The sequence below is a fragment of the Corythoichthys intestinalis genome, chromosome 17 (assembly GCF_030265065.1).
Source record: "Corythoichthys intestinalis isolate RoL2023-P3 chromosome 17, ASM3026506v1, whole genome shotgun sequence".
Taxonomy (NCBI): domain Eukaryota; kingdom Metazoa; phylum Chordata; class Actinopteri; order Syngnathiformes; family Syngnathidae; genus Corythoichthys; species Corythoichthys intestinalis.
Genome location: NC_080411.1, coordinates 12,983,191 through 12,999,759, shown reverse-complemented (window position 1 = coordinate 12,999,759; position 16,569 = coordinate 12,983,191). Strand labels below are relative to the sequence as shown.

Here is a 16,569-nt window from a genome sequence, read left to right as displayed (position 1 = left end):
GTACTAATATTAATCTTTTAAGAACTACAAGTCTTTCTATCCATGGATCGCTTTAACAGAATGTTAATAATGGTAATGCCATTTTGTTGATTTATTGTTAGAATAAAGAAATACCGTACTTATGCACCGTATGTTGTATGTATATATCCGTCTTGTGTCTTATCTTTCCATTCCAACAATAATTTACAGAAAAATATGGCATATTTTATAGGTGGTTTGAACTGCGATTAATTGTGAATAATTACGATAAATTAATTTTTAAGCTGTAATTAACTCGATTAAAAATTGTAGTCGTTTGACACCCCTAGTTTTAATATAAAATTACTATAACTTGAAACTATAACATTTATCTTTTAAGAACTACACGTCTTTCTATCCGTGGATCACTTTAACAGAAAGAATGTTAATAATGCCATTTGTGGATTTATTGTTATAATAAACCAATACAGTACTTACTGTATGTACAGTATGTTGTATGTATATATCCGTCTTGTGTCTTATCTTTCCATTCCAAGAATAATTTACAGAATAATATGGCATATTTTAGAGATGGTTTGAATTGCGATTAATTACTTTTGACGTTCGTTTGACAGCCCTAATTATAAATGAATGAAAAAAAAAAAATCACATTAGTCACTTTGGATATAGTGCCTAATAACACTGTAAAAGTAATTATTATTGTTAATATAATCATTTGAAATATCTTTTAAAATTGAACCTGCCACTGATAATAAAAGATATCCAATTCAAATAAACTGGGATAACTGACTGTAAATTCTCATTTCAGTGCCATTGACTTAAAAGGGAGGTCTGGCAGTGAATCTTCGCTGCCTGCCGACCTCTCCTAGTCAAAATTTTAGTCCTGACCTGGACGAGTGGGACGGATCGTGTTATTCATGCAGACCGGTTACAGTTGCACTGCTAATGCCACAACATTGACATCTGCATCTCACTCAGCTAGACGTCCAATCCATCTCGACTAGGTGGTCCGACGACGATAATTCGCTGCCTGCCGACTTCTCTGGGAGGCCCGGCAGCGTTCATTCTTTGTATCAAAATCGATTGGACGCCTAGCTTGGTCAATGGCAATCAATGATTTAAACGAGGCCCTGTAAAGTGTTAAAAATGAATCTTGCCCCATCTGCGCCTTCTTGAAATGGAGCACAAAAGTTTCCCCCCTCGTGCCAATTCTTGCTCGTTGAGTCGAATTCACCGACAATTATGTTGATTTTCCCTCCGCTGTGCTGATTGTGCATTCATGTGACAGCTGCAAGCAGCAGCATTTACTCTCTGACTGTCAATGCGCGCGTGCGAGCGCGCGTGCGAGCGCGTGTAAACGCCGGCCGACCGGCGAGCGAGGCGGCTTAAGCCCTTTGCCTTTTTTTAGGTCGCTTACGCGGGCTGAGTCAGTTACGTAAGACGCACGCAGGTTGACAACTCCCTGCAGCAACCCAGCTGACACTAAACACTACATTAACACTAAGCGCAAGAACACTTCCTGTGGACTTTTCTCAACGTCATGCTTCTAATATAGACCATTGAGTAGAACTTTAGAATTATTATTAATATTAACTAGGGTTGTTCCGATCATGTTTTTTTGTTCCCGATCCGATTGTTTTAGTTTGAGTATCTGCCGATCCCGATATTTCCCGATCCGATTGCTTTTTTTTTTTTTTTTTGCTCCCGATACAATTCCAATCATTCTCGATAATTTTTCCCGATCATATACATTTTGGCAATGCATTAAGAAAAAAATGAATAAAATTCGGACAAATATATACATTCAACATACAGTACATAAGTACTGTATTAGTTTATTATGAGAATAAATCCTCAAGATTGCATTTACATTATTAACATTCTTTCTGTGAGAGGGATCCACAGATAGAAAGACTTGTAATTCTTAAAGGATAAATGTGACTTTGTATATTGTAACTAAATATTGCCATCTAGTGTATTTGTTGAGCTTTCAGTAAATGATACCGTAGCCATTTAACTGTTCTGCCCAAATGCATGATGGGAAGTGCAACCATGACTGTGCATAGTCGTACCAATTGATATATCTTCTCAAAGGGTGTTAAGAAAAAGATCAATTACTACCTTTCTTCCCCACATTGCTTCCCACGATATTTCTAATCGTAGGGAGAGGGATTGTAAGGCTTTAGCCAATTAAAAAAAAGGCTCCTAAGGCTGCCAAAATTCACTCTACTCATTTTACGCTGCGTTTTAGCTCTATATATAGGTAAAACGGCACCATTACAGATTGAACGTGACAATGCGTGAGTGGGTCGTGCAGCGCATGCGTTTATTGCGTTAAATATTTTAACGTGATGAATTTTTTAAAAAATTAATTACCGCCGTTAACGGGATAAATTTGATAACCCTACCTTAAGCCTAAACTAAAGACTCTGGATGAGTGTAACATATTATGGCTGTAACGTTAAATACAATTAGAAAACGATTTAATTAAAAAATATAAATATATTTAAAAAAGGCATGTCCGATATTTTTATGCCGATTCCGATACTTTGAAAATGATGTGATCGGACCCGATCGATCGGGATATCTGGACATCTCTAGTATTAACATGTGTAGATTAATATTAGGATTTGAATATTTGTCATCCCTTATGAAGTAAGAAATTAAATATCTATGAACTAGGCTTGTATCTAAAATAACTTACGCTTACACTAAAAATATTTTTTTATTTTATTTTATCATGCTAGTTATTCAAAATCATCTTTGTATGTGTGATAGTTATCTCATCAGTATGATTTTATTGTATTTAACCTCTTTTAGGCCACTAATTTAACTTAATGTTTGCCATTGGTGACACTTGACGTCAATGGCACTGAAATATGAGCATTCATTCATTCACAGGTAGTTCACCCAATTTAATTGAATCACAAGTCTTTTGTTGTCAGTGGCAGGCAATGAGTTAAACTAAATAAATAATTTAACAAATGAGGTTAATTTTAGAAATGTTAGAATAATAATTAATATGTGTGTGTGTACGTGTACACTACAGTTCAAAAGTTTGGGGTGGCTTAGACCCCAAACTTTTGAATGTGTAATTTATATATGTATGTACAGTCCCTGACAAAAGTCTTGTCGCTTATCCAGTTTGTAGAAATAATTGCTGACTTAATTATTCAATTGGTTTCAGAAATGGCTCATATGAAAGCTAAGGCCCTCCCAAATGATGTTGAATGTACAAAAATATATTTGTTTCACTGAAAATGTATCATTTAATGAAGACATAAAGGTCAAATTTTGTCGACACAAGTTTTGTCGCCTACAGAAAGTAGTGTGAAAATTGAACAAAAATGTACTTCAAATACAAAAATATGTTACATAACATAAGCGAATTAAGCAGTGGTGCTGTGAGATCCAAATTATAATATTTTGTATGACTTCCATGGGCTTCCGCAAGGATTCATACAATTTATTGATGAAGTCATCAGGAATATCAAAGAAAGCAGTCTTGCATGCCTCCCAGAGTTCATCAACATTCTTGGGTTTCGTCTTCCATGCTTCCTCTTTCATCCTACACCAGACATATTCAATGATGTTCATGTCTGGTGACTGGGCTGGCCAGTCCTGGAGGATCTTGATCTTTTTTGCCTTGAGTAACTTTGAGGTAGAGATTGAAGTATGCGATGGAGCACCATCCTGCTGCAGAATTTGTCCCTTCTTATGGTTAGGAATGTAAGAGGCAGCTAAGATTTGTTGATATTTCAGACTATTTATGTTGCCCCCACACCATGATTTTGCCACCACCAAACTTCACTGTTTTCTGAGTGAATCTCAGATCCATGCGGGCTCCAGTAGGTCTCCTGCAATATTTGCGGCGACTGTGGTGTAATTCAATGGAAGATTCATCTGAAAAATCCACCTTTTGCCACTTTTCCAGCATCCATCTTTTTAAGAGCTTTGAAAGGTGGAAAAGCGCTATACAAGTATAACACCATTTACCATTTGACAGGCTGTGGGCCTTGGCAAATGCCACACGGTTACATCCAGTATGGGGGTGTGCCAGAGATCTGCAGGGTGGAAGGCAACATAAATGGTCTGAAATATCAAGAAATCTTAGCTGCCGCTTACATTCCTAACCATAAAAAGGGACAAATTCTGCAGCAGGATGGTGCTCCATCACATACTTCAATGTCTACCTCAAAGTTCCTCAAGGCAAAGAACATCAAGATCCTCCAGAACTGGCCAGCCCAGTCACTATACAATGAACAGGATGAAAGAGGAAGCATAGAAGACGAAACTAAATTGTATGAATCTTTGCTGAACTGCATGGATGCAGTCCTTCAAGCCCATGGAAGTCATACAAAATATTAAATTCGGTGTATGTAAATGTAACATATTTTTGTATTTGAAGTGCATTTTTTGTTTTTCACACTACTTTCTGTAGGCAACAAAACGTTTGTCTTGCCAAAATTTGACCTATTATGTCTTCATTAAATGATCAATCTTTTTTCAGTGAAACAAATATATTTTTGTACATTCAACATCATTTGGGAGGGTCTTAGCTTTCATATGAGCCATTTCTGAAACCAATTGAGTAATTAAAAGTCAGGTTATTAGCAATTGTTTCTACAAATTGGATAAGCGACAAGACTTTTGTCAGGGACTGTATTGTTCTATCAAACTCAACAGTCCTTCTGGCTTAAAATACAGCAGTTTATTTTAAAGAAGGGTGCAGGAGCAGAAACTGCTTTTTCAGTCTTTTCTGTGTTTTCCGCCAATATATTTATTAACCTTATTGTACTTTTGCTTTGCGGAGCACATTATGGCGAAGCTTTAAATCTGTACCAATACAATGAAGGCTTTCTATTCTATTGATTCCTTGCCTGTCAGTTTTCTCCACAGGAGCAAGAGGACACGCCCACAGTGTCGCTGGTTAATCTGGAGCAGACGGAAAATGCAGTGGAGGCCAGTCCGGCGGCGACGGGGAGGAGAGTCCGCGCGTCGCTGTCCGACTTGGACGACGAAGACGCCATCGAGAGGTTGTCGGTGCGCCAGCTGAAGGAAATCCTGGCCAGGAATTTCGTCAACTACTCGGGCTGCTGCGAGAAGTGGGAGCTGCTGGAACGCGTGCATCGCCTTTACAGAGAAAACCAGAACAACAGAAAGTCCAGTAGGCAACCGACCGAGCTACCCAGAAACGTGAATTTTTACATCGTGTCACTTTTATGTCTGCTTTTTTCTTTTTCCAGTGGAAAACGTGAACATTACAGCAGGTAAATACAAATGTTAAGATTTCATTTTTAATTTTTTTTTTTTTTTAATTATGACATCATAAACTATATGTGGAAAAACAAGATTTTTGTTATCAACTTATTGGCCGACATTGACAGCAATAGATGTCCAATCATTTTGAAGTGGGACAAGTGGCAGCGAATTAGCTTCGATCCCTCCCACTTCAAATGGATTGGACGTCGACTAGTGATAAACTCATTTCATTTCATTGTGCTTTTTCAGTTGTATTTGGTTTATTTAAAAATGTAATTTAATTCATATCCAGTTTACAAAATATCCAAGTGACTTAATTTTTATTTTTAAAATTTTAATAGAATTTTCCATCTTATAAAATTTTAGCTAAATATTAGTCACTCCTTGTGAAGTGGCAAATTAAATAAATTATGAAATGAAATTATAAATACATTTATTCAGAATCATCTCCAGGTCATTTTTTTGATAGGGTGCCATTTGGAAGTATCAGAGTGGACAGTAACAGAGGGGACATTTTGTGCTAAACTTAGCCCTCAGCCTAGCTTGATGAGGAATTTATAATTTTACAAATAAACATTTTGAAATTATTTAATGAAATTTGTTTCTTTGATATTTCGCTTTAACAGAGTGGGCACGTTATGATCAACCACACTGAACGTATTTCATAAAACTGCAAAATCAGACTTTTTAAGGAGGTAAAATAATATATAATTACCACAGTTGAATTTCCCGCCACTGGAGTGATGTTATCGCAGAAGAGTGATGTCATTCATGAATGGGGCATTTTCTTGGAGGAACACTAACACAAAATAGTGGACAGTGACACTGAGGAAGAACAGAAAACTTTTTATTTTTTTAATTTAATTAAATAATATATTTTAATTTAAAAACAGCTCATGATTTAAGATAGGATTTCTTTTTCTAGGATAAACTAACAATTATTTTGAAAATTTCTTTTCTACTTATATGAGTTATCTTATAGACTGAATTTAAATGAAACACACATACCAAAATTCCATAACAACCTTTTATAATGAGTAAATTCTATGAGGAAGCTTGTACTGATTTTATAATTGATTAAAAAAAAATGAGTTGAATCACTTTTTTAGCTTGTCGTCACGTCACCATCATGAAAAAAAATGTTGTCGCCGAAATATTTTCGTTATCATTACGGTTGACGAAGACCTCCGTGAAGCTGGCCCTCAATCAGATACAAATTAATAGAAAAAGTATGTCATTCGTTTGTTCTAGGTTTGTGTTTGTTTGTGGTGAAAAAAAATGTGTTTGTGTTGCGATCGTTTTTGAGATACAGTGATCCCTCGTTCCGCTCTGAGACCCCCAATTTGGCCAAATTTCAAAATTGTCCTATATGCATGTGTGATACGTCATCGGAAAGCTTAAAATCTCAATTTTCTGGGGGAAGAAAAATTTGAACAGGAGGGCATTTAAAAAAATAATTTAAACAGCAAAACCCTAACTGGCGGTGAGAGCACGCGAGAGCAGAATTAAAGACGCCACGATTTTAACGAGATATTATCGCGTACTTACCTCTTTAAGATCCAAAAACTCCATGTAGCATGTATCATCAAGTGTCAAAACACACCTGTGAATGGCCACAGCCGGATTTTGGGGGGATTTTATGGGTGAAACATGGTAATATAACAAGGGTCGCGATGCAGAAATTGCAGACATCAAGGAGTGGTCGAAATTTTCTTTTTCATATATTTACCCTTTTAAGCTTTTTTTTTTTCAATTTTTCTTTGTTTGGATCGATTATTTATCATCTAACATATTGGGGAAAATGCGACAGTAACAAAAAAAAAATACAATTAAGCGGTAGTTATGAGGTAGATATCCGTGACTTTTTTACAGACACCATTTTTTCATTGTGACGTAATTTGTTTAAAAGTTTAAAATATGCGAGTGAATATTTTTTTTTAATCTTTTTTTTTTTTTTTTTTTAAACTAAATATTAGACATCAATTAATGATTCTAAGCTAAAAATGACAGACATTTTGAATAATTAATATAATTACCTTCTTTTTATGGCTGGGTTGAAACAAAAGCGGTTGCGTGACGTCTGTAAACGGGGGTTTTCAGGGTAAAACGGACAAATTAAAAATAGTTCAGGGGCTTAATGTGCCATGAACCTGCTATGGCAGCATATAGACATATTGTTCTATCAAACACAACAGTTCTTTTTGCTTAAAATACAGCAGTTTATTTTAAAGAGGAGTGCAAGAGCAGAGACTGCTTTTTCAGTCTTGTCTGTTTTATACATATGTATATGTATATATGTATAAGACATGTTTGTTTTTTTCCCTAAGTATAATTAAAACAAACAAACAAACATATGTATATATATATATATGTATATATATTTGTTTCTTTTTAATTGTTTTTTTAATAAATGGTTTTCAAGCACTTCAAATATAATAATTATTTTTAAACATTTTACTGTCCCACGGACTTATTTTTAAACAAGTATTGAGCAGAAAAATGCTTGGCTTTATTAAATGCTTTGTTAAGTCAGTCCACTCAAATCCGCTCACTTACACACAATGAGTTACCACAGCAACTGTTTAACAAGTTAAGCAATGATTGACATATGCAGCGCTTTGATCTTGCCAGAGGAGCGAACTTCAAACATTTAACGTCTTTCCCAATCATCGTTTACTTTAATAAGCAACTCCAGTGAACTCACTGCCTGACCAACAAAGAGCAGGGGGAGGGAGAGAGGGAGACTACACGATTGGATCGTGACAGCTCGTCTGTTTTATGTTTTTTTAATTGGAAAAAAAAATCCGCGATGGACTAAGGGCGATGGACTAAAGTTTCAAGTGGGAAGTAGTGAGGGATCACTGTACTAACAATTCTTTTATAGGTCAATCTGAGGGCAACCAGATGCCTATTTTGATTAAAAATGGCTAAAAATGGTGTCAATCGTTTGGGCTACGTTTGTGCTCTAAAAATGTTTGTTTGTGCTGCTAACGTTTTTGAGACATTAATTTCGAGTGATTACGTGACGCAGCCCCCCCCATTAATTGCAAAATGGACTCTAAATGTTGCGTCCGTTTATGCTATGTTTGTGCTTGTTTGTGCTGTAGAATTGTTCATTTGTGCTGCTATCGTTTTATAGATATTGAGATATTAATTTCAAGTGCTGACGTCAATTGCAGCGACTCTGTAAAAACGCTCGTAAAAAATACTATGGCGATCTTAGAAGCAAACAACAATGATTTATTTAATGTAAATGTTGTCATCCATGGCTTAAACAATTCTAATATCTGTCCCATTTTTTTTCTGCCCAACAAGTTGTCGCATATCCTCCCCCACTGTGCAACAGCGCCGTCGGAGGTAGGTTTTTGTATTTTTCTCTCTCTGCACTTCTCCGATTGTGACAAGTGTTAAAACGTTTCCATGTTCCTTAGACGGCGTGAAAGCCCAACTGGCCTCCGACGACAATTTGTGTCGCATCTGCATGGACGCCATCATCGACTGTGTGCTGCTAGAGTGCGGACACATGGTGACGTGCACTAAATGCGGCAAGAGGATGAACGAGTGCCCCATCTGTCGGCAGTACGTGGTACGCGCCGTGCACGTCTTCAAGTCATAGGGGAAAAAAACGCTAGCGCCAGAGACGGACGCTTTTCGCGGGACACGGCAGGGGTTCCGGTCGACGCGTCATCGCCGTCGAGTCGACTTTACATGTGCAATACCGTGAAGAAAACAAAAACAAAAGGAGACTTGTGTGTGTTTTTTTAAATTAATTTATGTAGAAAATAGTTAGCAGATGCCAAATAATATGCCTCGATTCTCATACTCCTTGCTTTGAATTCTTTTATTTCGCGACCATTGACGGCGATAGATGTCCAATCCATTTGAACCAGGAGGGGCGAATGAACGTTCCAAATGGATTGGACATCTTGCGCTGTCATTAGCGAACGATGACTTAACAAGGGTTTGGCAGACTGACGCTATCACTGTGACCAAATAACGGTGTTATAAATACAGCCTAGAAAAATACTATCAAGATCTTATAAGTAAAAAAAAATTAAAATTGTACTTCCAAGTTTAATATAACTCAGCTAAACTTCATGAACAAATTTCCTGGATGGCAGGGGTGTCAAACTCCTTTTTGTTCATGGGCTACATTTAGGGTAATTACAGTGCTGCTCAAAAGTTTGTGAACCCCCTCAACATTTTGGAATTTTCTATTATTTCAACCTGATTTCCTAATCAATCAATTCAGTAGTTTTTTTTTGTTTTTTTAACAGTTGTGTTGTCGAGACTAAATTAAAAAGAGTTTTCATCAACTGATGTAGGTGCAAAATTGAACTGTTTGGTCACAACCAAAACCGCCATGTCTGGCGAAAAGTCAACACTGCATACCACCAAAAGAACCTTCTCCCAACAGTGAAGCATGGAGGTGGGAATGTCAAGATCTGGGCTTGCTTTTCATCCTCAGGACCTGGACAACTCCACATAGTCCAGGGAATCATGAATTCTGAGGAATATTGTCAAATCCTAGAACATAACCTGACGCCATCTGTTTTGAAGTTAAAGCTTGGCAGAAGGTGGATCATGCAACATGATAATGATCCAAAGCATTCCAGCAATACAACCAAGGAATGGCTGAAAAAGAAGAAGATTCGTGTTCTGGACTGGCCCAGTCAAAGTCCTGACCTAAATCCCATTGAAATGCTGTGGCGGGACCTGAAGCGAGCAGTTCATGCCAGACGCCCATCAAACCTCTCTCAACTGACTACGTTCTGCAAGGAAGAATGGGCAAAAATCCCCCAAAGTAGATGTGAGAGGCTGATTAGTCACTACAGAAACCGTTTGGTTGAGGTAATCTCTGCAAAAGGAGGCGCAATATCCTATTAACTGAAGGGGTTCACATACTTTTGCACACATGATATCTGAGTTTTTCTTAAATCAACCACTTTTGTTAAATAAAGAATGACAATATAACTATTTCTTTTGTTTCAGTCCATTATTTGGAATGTCAGTATTGTGGATTTGGGTATAACTTAACATTTAATAAGGTTATTTTAGTTTTTTTTACAAAAAATCTGACCATCGCTGTGGGGTTCACAAACTTTCGAGCAGCACTGTATATCTCATGTAGGCCGGGCTAGTTTATTTTTGGCCAAATAAATTAACTCACTGGCTGACATGGACAGCGTTTAGACGTCCAATTCATTTTGACGGAAAGTACAGGCAGCGTCGGAGTTAAACACGTGAAAGGAGTTCTACAGGGCTCAATCTTAGAACCCCTGTTGGTTGTTTTTTTATGTTACCATTAATATTTGAGTCAACATTCATTCGCCCCACCCAGTCAAAATGGTTTGGACATCTGTCGTTGCCAAAGGCAGGCAATTAGTTCATTTTGTATCACTACCATGTAATTTTAAGATACTTACAGATCACTTCCTGTAAATTTTGCATCATTTCCTGTTGATTCTCTGCATTTCTGGAGTGCTGTGCTATGCTATCAGTTAATTTTGGGACATTTTTATGTCACTTCCTGTCTGTTTTGGGGCATTTTTGGGCCACTTCCTCGTTAACTCATTGGCTGCCTTTGACAGTGCTAGACGTCCAACCCATTTTGGCTGGGAGGAGGCAAAGGATCGAGTGTAACTGCAGACACTAAAGTGAGCAGTAGTCCACGCACTTAATCACACAAATCACCAGAGGTGGGTAGGGTAGCCAAATATTTTACTCAAGTAAGAGTAGCGTCATTTTCAAAGTAATATTACTCAATTAGGAGTAAAAGTAGCCATCCAGAAAATGTACTCAAGTACAAGTAAAAAAGTATTTGGTCAAAAGAATACTCAAGTAATGAGTAACATTGTGAGTAACTGCTTACGATGTTTGATTTTTTTTTTTTTTTTTTTTTTTTGGTCAGCACAAGGTGCATGAGTGCCCTCAATTAAATAATTCCTTCATAGTTCCTATTATGAAAGTAAAAGGATCATATCGCCGTTTGTCCAATGTCAATCGCTGCCAAACAAAAACTGGAAGACAGGTTTAAATCTGCGCTTTCGAGTCATGTGGAGGGCAGCGCTCTATGTCAAATACCGTATTGGCCCGAATATAAGACGGCCCTGATTATAAGACGACCCCCTCTTTTTCAAGACTCAAGTTTGGGAAAAAAAGACTTTTTAAACACCAAATTAATTTTGATACAGAAAATAATTACAGTGCATCTGAAACAAATGATTATAACAATATATTTGAGAGAAAAAGCATGTTATTTTTCCTCATTCAAATCTTAATATCGGAACGTTTAAATATGTAAACTAAAGTGCAATCACATTCGTAAATGAATGGCTTCTGGTTTTTGAAATGTAAATAAACCAATCTATTGTGATAAAACAACAAAATTGCAATAACTGCATTAACCATCAAAGTGAAGTCTAACTGTAACTGTAGTCTTGAAACAAACCTGAATAAGGAAAAACACTGCAATAAAATAACGCAAACTTGTTAAACTTGAGAGTAGCTGAGATCTGTCATGACAGAACATCGCTTCAATGATATCTGGCGCCATATAGCGTCATGAATGTGTATAACGTCTAGACCGCGGATATAAGACGACCCCCACCTTTTCAGTCTTATTTCAATGCAAAAAAACACCGTCTTATATTCGGGCCAATACGGTACTTAATTTTTTACAATACTTTAAAGACACCGCGTGACTGAACAGGTCGGCGTGATCATAGAACAGAAAGCTTGAGTCTAATTGGTATAATGGAGTCGTGATTATTGTTACGTTGTCTCATTAGTGAAAAAAAATTAATGTAGAATAAACAGGGAAAATGAAACAACTGTGGCTAAGTAAAACTACTCTTAGAAGTACATTTTTCTCAAAACGTTACTCAAGTAAATGTCACTGAATAAATGTAAAGGGTTAGGAAGTACCCACCTCTGCAAATCAGTAATCTACAGTTTTACGGCACCAATGTCAAAATAAAAGCGTCCGATTTTGTATGTAAAGTAGGAATGAGCTACAACAACCCCTTGGACCCCCGGCGGTCTGTAAATTTGACACCCCTTCTGTATGGGGTTAAAAAAATTATTGTCGCTGAGATAGTAACTGAATCTTAATTGAAATTTTGCTTAAATTTAGTGGGGATTTTTTTTTTTACGGATAAAAGACAAAGTTATAAGAGTTCGAATGAGAAATGTGGTAATGTTTTGAGGAAAAAATATTTTGGCGCATATTTATAGATTTCCAAATTTATCAATATATATTTTTTTGAGTAATCAAGAATGTGATGAGTTCTTCGTTACCTATCATCAGTCATTGAAAAAAGGAACATGTGTGAATATTACAATTCATCAATAACATTTTTCAAATATGAGAATGTAAGATGTAAGGTTTTGTCTCTTTAGAATTCTCAAATTCACAAGCACAGAAACTGAATTATAAAGATTTGACAAAATATGAGAATATTGCATTTTTAGGGTTAAAAGACAAAGTTATGAGAGTTAAAATGAGATATCTTTTGAGAAGATATTAAAATATTATATTAAATACAATTATATTCTAAATATGAATTAATAATTTATTCTGCATCCTAATGTGATTATACATTTTGGAAAAAAAATAGTATTGTTTCATGAATCATAAAAAACGGGGGGGGGGGGGGGGGTCCACAATAATTGAAGAATTATTTCATAAAGTCATTAATTTAAAAAAAATGGAACACATGTGAGAATTACTTTTCAAACAAAAGCTGTGTAACAAGTTTTTTCATGTTAATTACGAGCAAAAGAAAAAATTGTCATAATATGATGAAAGAAAATGTGAGAAATAAAATTCACTGTAAAATGAGAAAAAAAAATATATTAAAAATGTGGCAATTCAACATTTTTGTTGTTGTCAACTTGTACAAAATATAACAAACTCTCCAATTTACATAGAAGTCATGTTTTTACATCTTTCAAAGTAGCATTTCCCGTCTTGTCTCAAGCGCGACGGGAAACAAAAAGGTGCCGAGAATATCGTTTTTTTTTTTTTGGTCATTTTTTGATCGCCAACAGCTGCCGTCATATCTTTTCGTCACCCTGTTTCTGTCTGTTATGCAAAGAAACTTTTTTTCCCCCTGCTAATGTTACAAAAATGTAAATGTGTTGCGTATAGATAGGTTTTATGGTTACTAACATTATTATATATTAAATGTCTATTTTTACATGGACAAGCGGGGGCGGATCTTAGGTTTATGAACAGAATGTATTTATGACGGTGTAGTCAAGACCTTTAAAAAGATGGACGGTGTTGGTTTGGAATTTTTTGGGGTCTCTTATTTTTTGTCGTTATTGCTTGAAAGTGGCTGTTTGTCAATGGAAGATGTCATTCACTGGCAGCTACAGTCTTCTGGTGGGATCTCATAACCTGGATCTTTATATCTCGGAATGTTTGACCTTTTTATTTTGGTAAAAAGAATAGAAAATGGATTTATTTGAGTCAATAAAAATTCAAGTTTCACCGGTGTTGTGTTTTAAGCTTTTGTGTAACGGTTCTGATTTTATTTTTCAAAAATGTATTACTACGTTATGGTAAGGCAGGGGTCTCAAACTTGCAGTCCAGGGGCCGATCGCGACCCGTTGGGTATTTTGCGGCCCCTGTTTGACATTTAGTTGTGGTATCATTATGTTGCCCAGGTGTATTTTGCAGTGGGCAATAAAAATGAATGTATTGATTAAAGGATATATTTAAAAAAAAAAAAAAAAAAAAAAGTACCTTAAAAAGATAATAATTAAAAAAATACCGTTATCAAAAAAAAAAATACATATATGAATAATTCCAAATAAAATACAATTTAAAAAAATAGATAATGTAAGACTGTAACTGGAAAAAAAGAAGACATAAATTCAACTACATTAATTGAAGGATGCATTTGGAAAGTAAATAGTAAGATAATAGCCATGTGAGTCATAAAGAAATATATAAATAGTGCCAAATAAAAAAAAAAACAATAATAATAGTAATCTAAAACAAATTGTAATAAATTGAAAGAAATGAGGACATAAATTCAACTAGATTAATTGGCGGATACATTTAGAAAATAAATACTAAAAAAATAAATAAAGCCTTAAGTAATAAAAAACATTCTGAATTAAAGATAATAATGTAAAAAAGTTATAAGAAATCGAGAAAAAAAAAAAAAAAAAAAAAAGAATAAAGACATGAAATCAACTACAGTGCTGGCCAAAAGTATTGGCACCCCTGAGATTCTGTCAGATAATGCTCAGTTTCTCCAAGAAAATGACTGCAATTAGAAATGCTTTCATTTATTTTGCTTGCAATGAAAAAAAAACAAAATGAAAGAAAAAAATCATTATCATTTTACACAAAACTCTAATTTGTGTAATTAACAGCACCTGTTAAATAACTAATAATTAAATCACACTTGCAGTGAGTTAAAATGGGTTAAAGTTGACTCAACCTCTGTCCTGTGTTCTTGTGTGTACCACATTGACTATGGAAAAAAGAAAGAAGACCAAAGAAATGTCTGAGGACTTGAGAAACAAAATTGTGAGGAAGCATGGGCAATCTCAACGCTAGTCCATCTCCGAAGACCTGAAAGTTCCTGTGTCTACTGTGCGTGGTGTCATCAATAAGTGTAAAGCCCATAGCACATGGTAATCCTCTCTTGATGTGGACGGAAAAGAAAAATTGACGAGATTTCAACGAAAGATTGTGCGGATGGTGGATAAAGAACCTCAACTAAAAAGTTCAAGCTGTCTTGCAGTCCGAGGGACCAACTCTATCAACCGATACTATCCGTCAGTGTCTCAATGAAAAGGGACTATGGTATAATACCGAGGAAGACCCCACTTCTGACCCAGAGACATAAAAAACCCTGGCTGGAGTTTGCCAAAACTTACCTGAGAAAGCCAAAAACGTTTTGGAAGAATGTTCTCTGATCAGATGAGACAAAAGTAGAGCTTTTTGGGAAAAGGCGTCAACATAGAGTTTACAGGGGGGAAAAAATGAAGCCTTCCAAGAAAAGAACACTGTCCCCCCAGTCAAACATGGCGGAGGTTCCCTGATGTTTTGGGGTTGCTTTACTGCCTATGGCACTGGACTGCTTGACCGTGCGCATGCCATTATGAAGTCTGAAGACTACCAACAAATTTTGCAGCATAATGCAGAGTCCAGACCTGAATCCCATAGAACACCTGTGGAGAGATCTGAAAATGGAAGTTTGGAGAAGGCACCCTTCAAATCTCAGAGACCTGGAGTAGTTGGTCAAAGACGAATGGTCTACAATTCCAGGAGAGCATTGTAAGAAACTCATTGATGGATACCTGAAGCGGTTGTTCGGAGTTATTTTGTCTAAAGGTTGTGCTACCAAGTATGAGGCTGAGGGTGCCAATACTTTTGTCCGGCCCATTTTTTGGAGTTTTGTGTAAAATGATAATAATTTAATGGTTTTTTTTTTTTTTAATTCTCTTTTGTGTTTTTTCATTGCAAGCAAAATAAATGAAGATATTACTACCAAAGCATTTGTAATGGCAATCACTTTCTGTGTTGCAGGGGTGCCAATACTTTTCGCCAGCAGTGTAAAGAAATAAATAGTCCCCCCCCCAAAAAAATAATAGTAATCTTAAAAAATTGTAATAAATTGAAAAAATAATTTTAAAAAACATAAATTCAACTAAATTGACGGACACATTTTGAAAATAAATAGTAAAAGAAAAAATAAATCAAGCCATGAGTAAAAAAAAAAAAAATAAAAATAAAAAAAAAAAAAAGAGATTTAAAAACACAATAGATAATAATGTAAAACACATTCTAAGAAATTGAAAAAAAGAAGACGTGAATCAAACTAGATCAATTGAAGGATTTTCAAAATACTATTTAAAAAGTCCTAGTAAAAAAAAAATATATAAATAGTTCTACATAAGATTTAAAAAATAAAAAATCTATTGTCATGAAAAAAAGAAATTCAACTAGAAAATGCCCTTTCTGGAGAAATTGTGATGTAGCTTTGCTGTGGTAAAACACTTCCTGTTGATTTGGGGCATTTCATGGTCACTTGCTGTTGATATCGGGTCACAATTAAAAGTGGCTCATGTGTATTTTGCTCTGGAAATTTTTTGTTTTATGAATATAACCTCACATACCTTAACTCTTTGACTGCCATTGATGGCAATAGACGTCCAATCCGTTTTAACTTGGAAGGACTGGAAGCGATCGCTTCCAGTCCTTCCCAGTTGAAATGAACTCGACGTCTATTGCCGTCAATACTGTAGGTGTTTTCAATCTCATTTTTACACTTTTACTAACTACAACACATACCGTGTACCTCC

The 16,569-nt window shown here is 35.7% G+C and overlaps 1 protein-coding gene across 1 annotated transcript in view; it reads left to right on the top strand.

Moving 5' to 3' along the window:
- Window positions 1–12,879, top strand: part of LOC130905314 (E3 ubiquitin-protein ligase RNF34-like) — a 46,095-nt gene extending 33,216 nt beyond the window's left edge. Inside the window, exons 4-7 of the mRNA XM_057818601.1 lie at window positions 4,867–5,146; window positions 5,226–5,249; window positions 8,557–8,598; window positions 8,673–12,879. Of these exons, the coding sequence (XP_057674584.1) occupies window positions 4,867–5,146; window positions 5,226–5,249; window positions 8,557–8,598; window positions 8,673–8,857 (531 nt within the window). The 3' untranslated portion in view covers window positions 8,858–12,879. The remainder of the gene's footprint in view (window positions 1–4,866; window positions 5,147–5,225; window positions 5,250–8,556; window positions 8,599–8,672) is intronic.
- The last annotated feature ends 3,690 nt before the right edge of the window (window positions 12,880–16,569 follow it).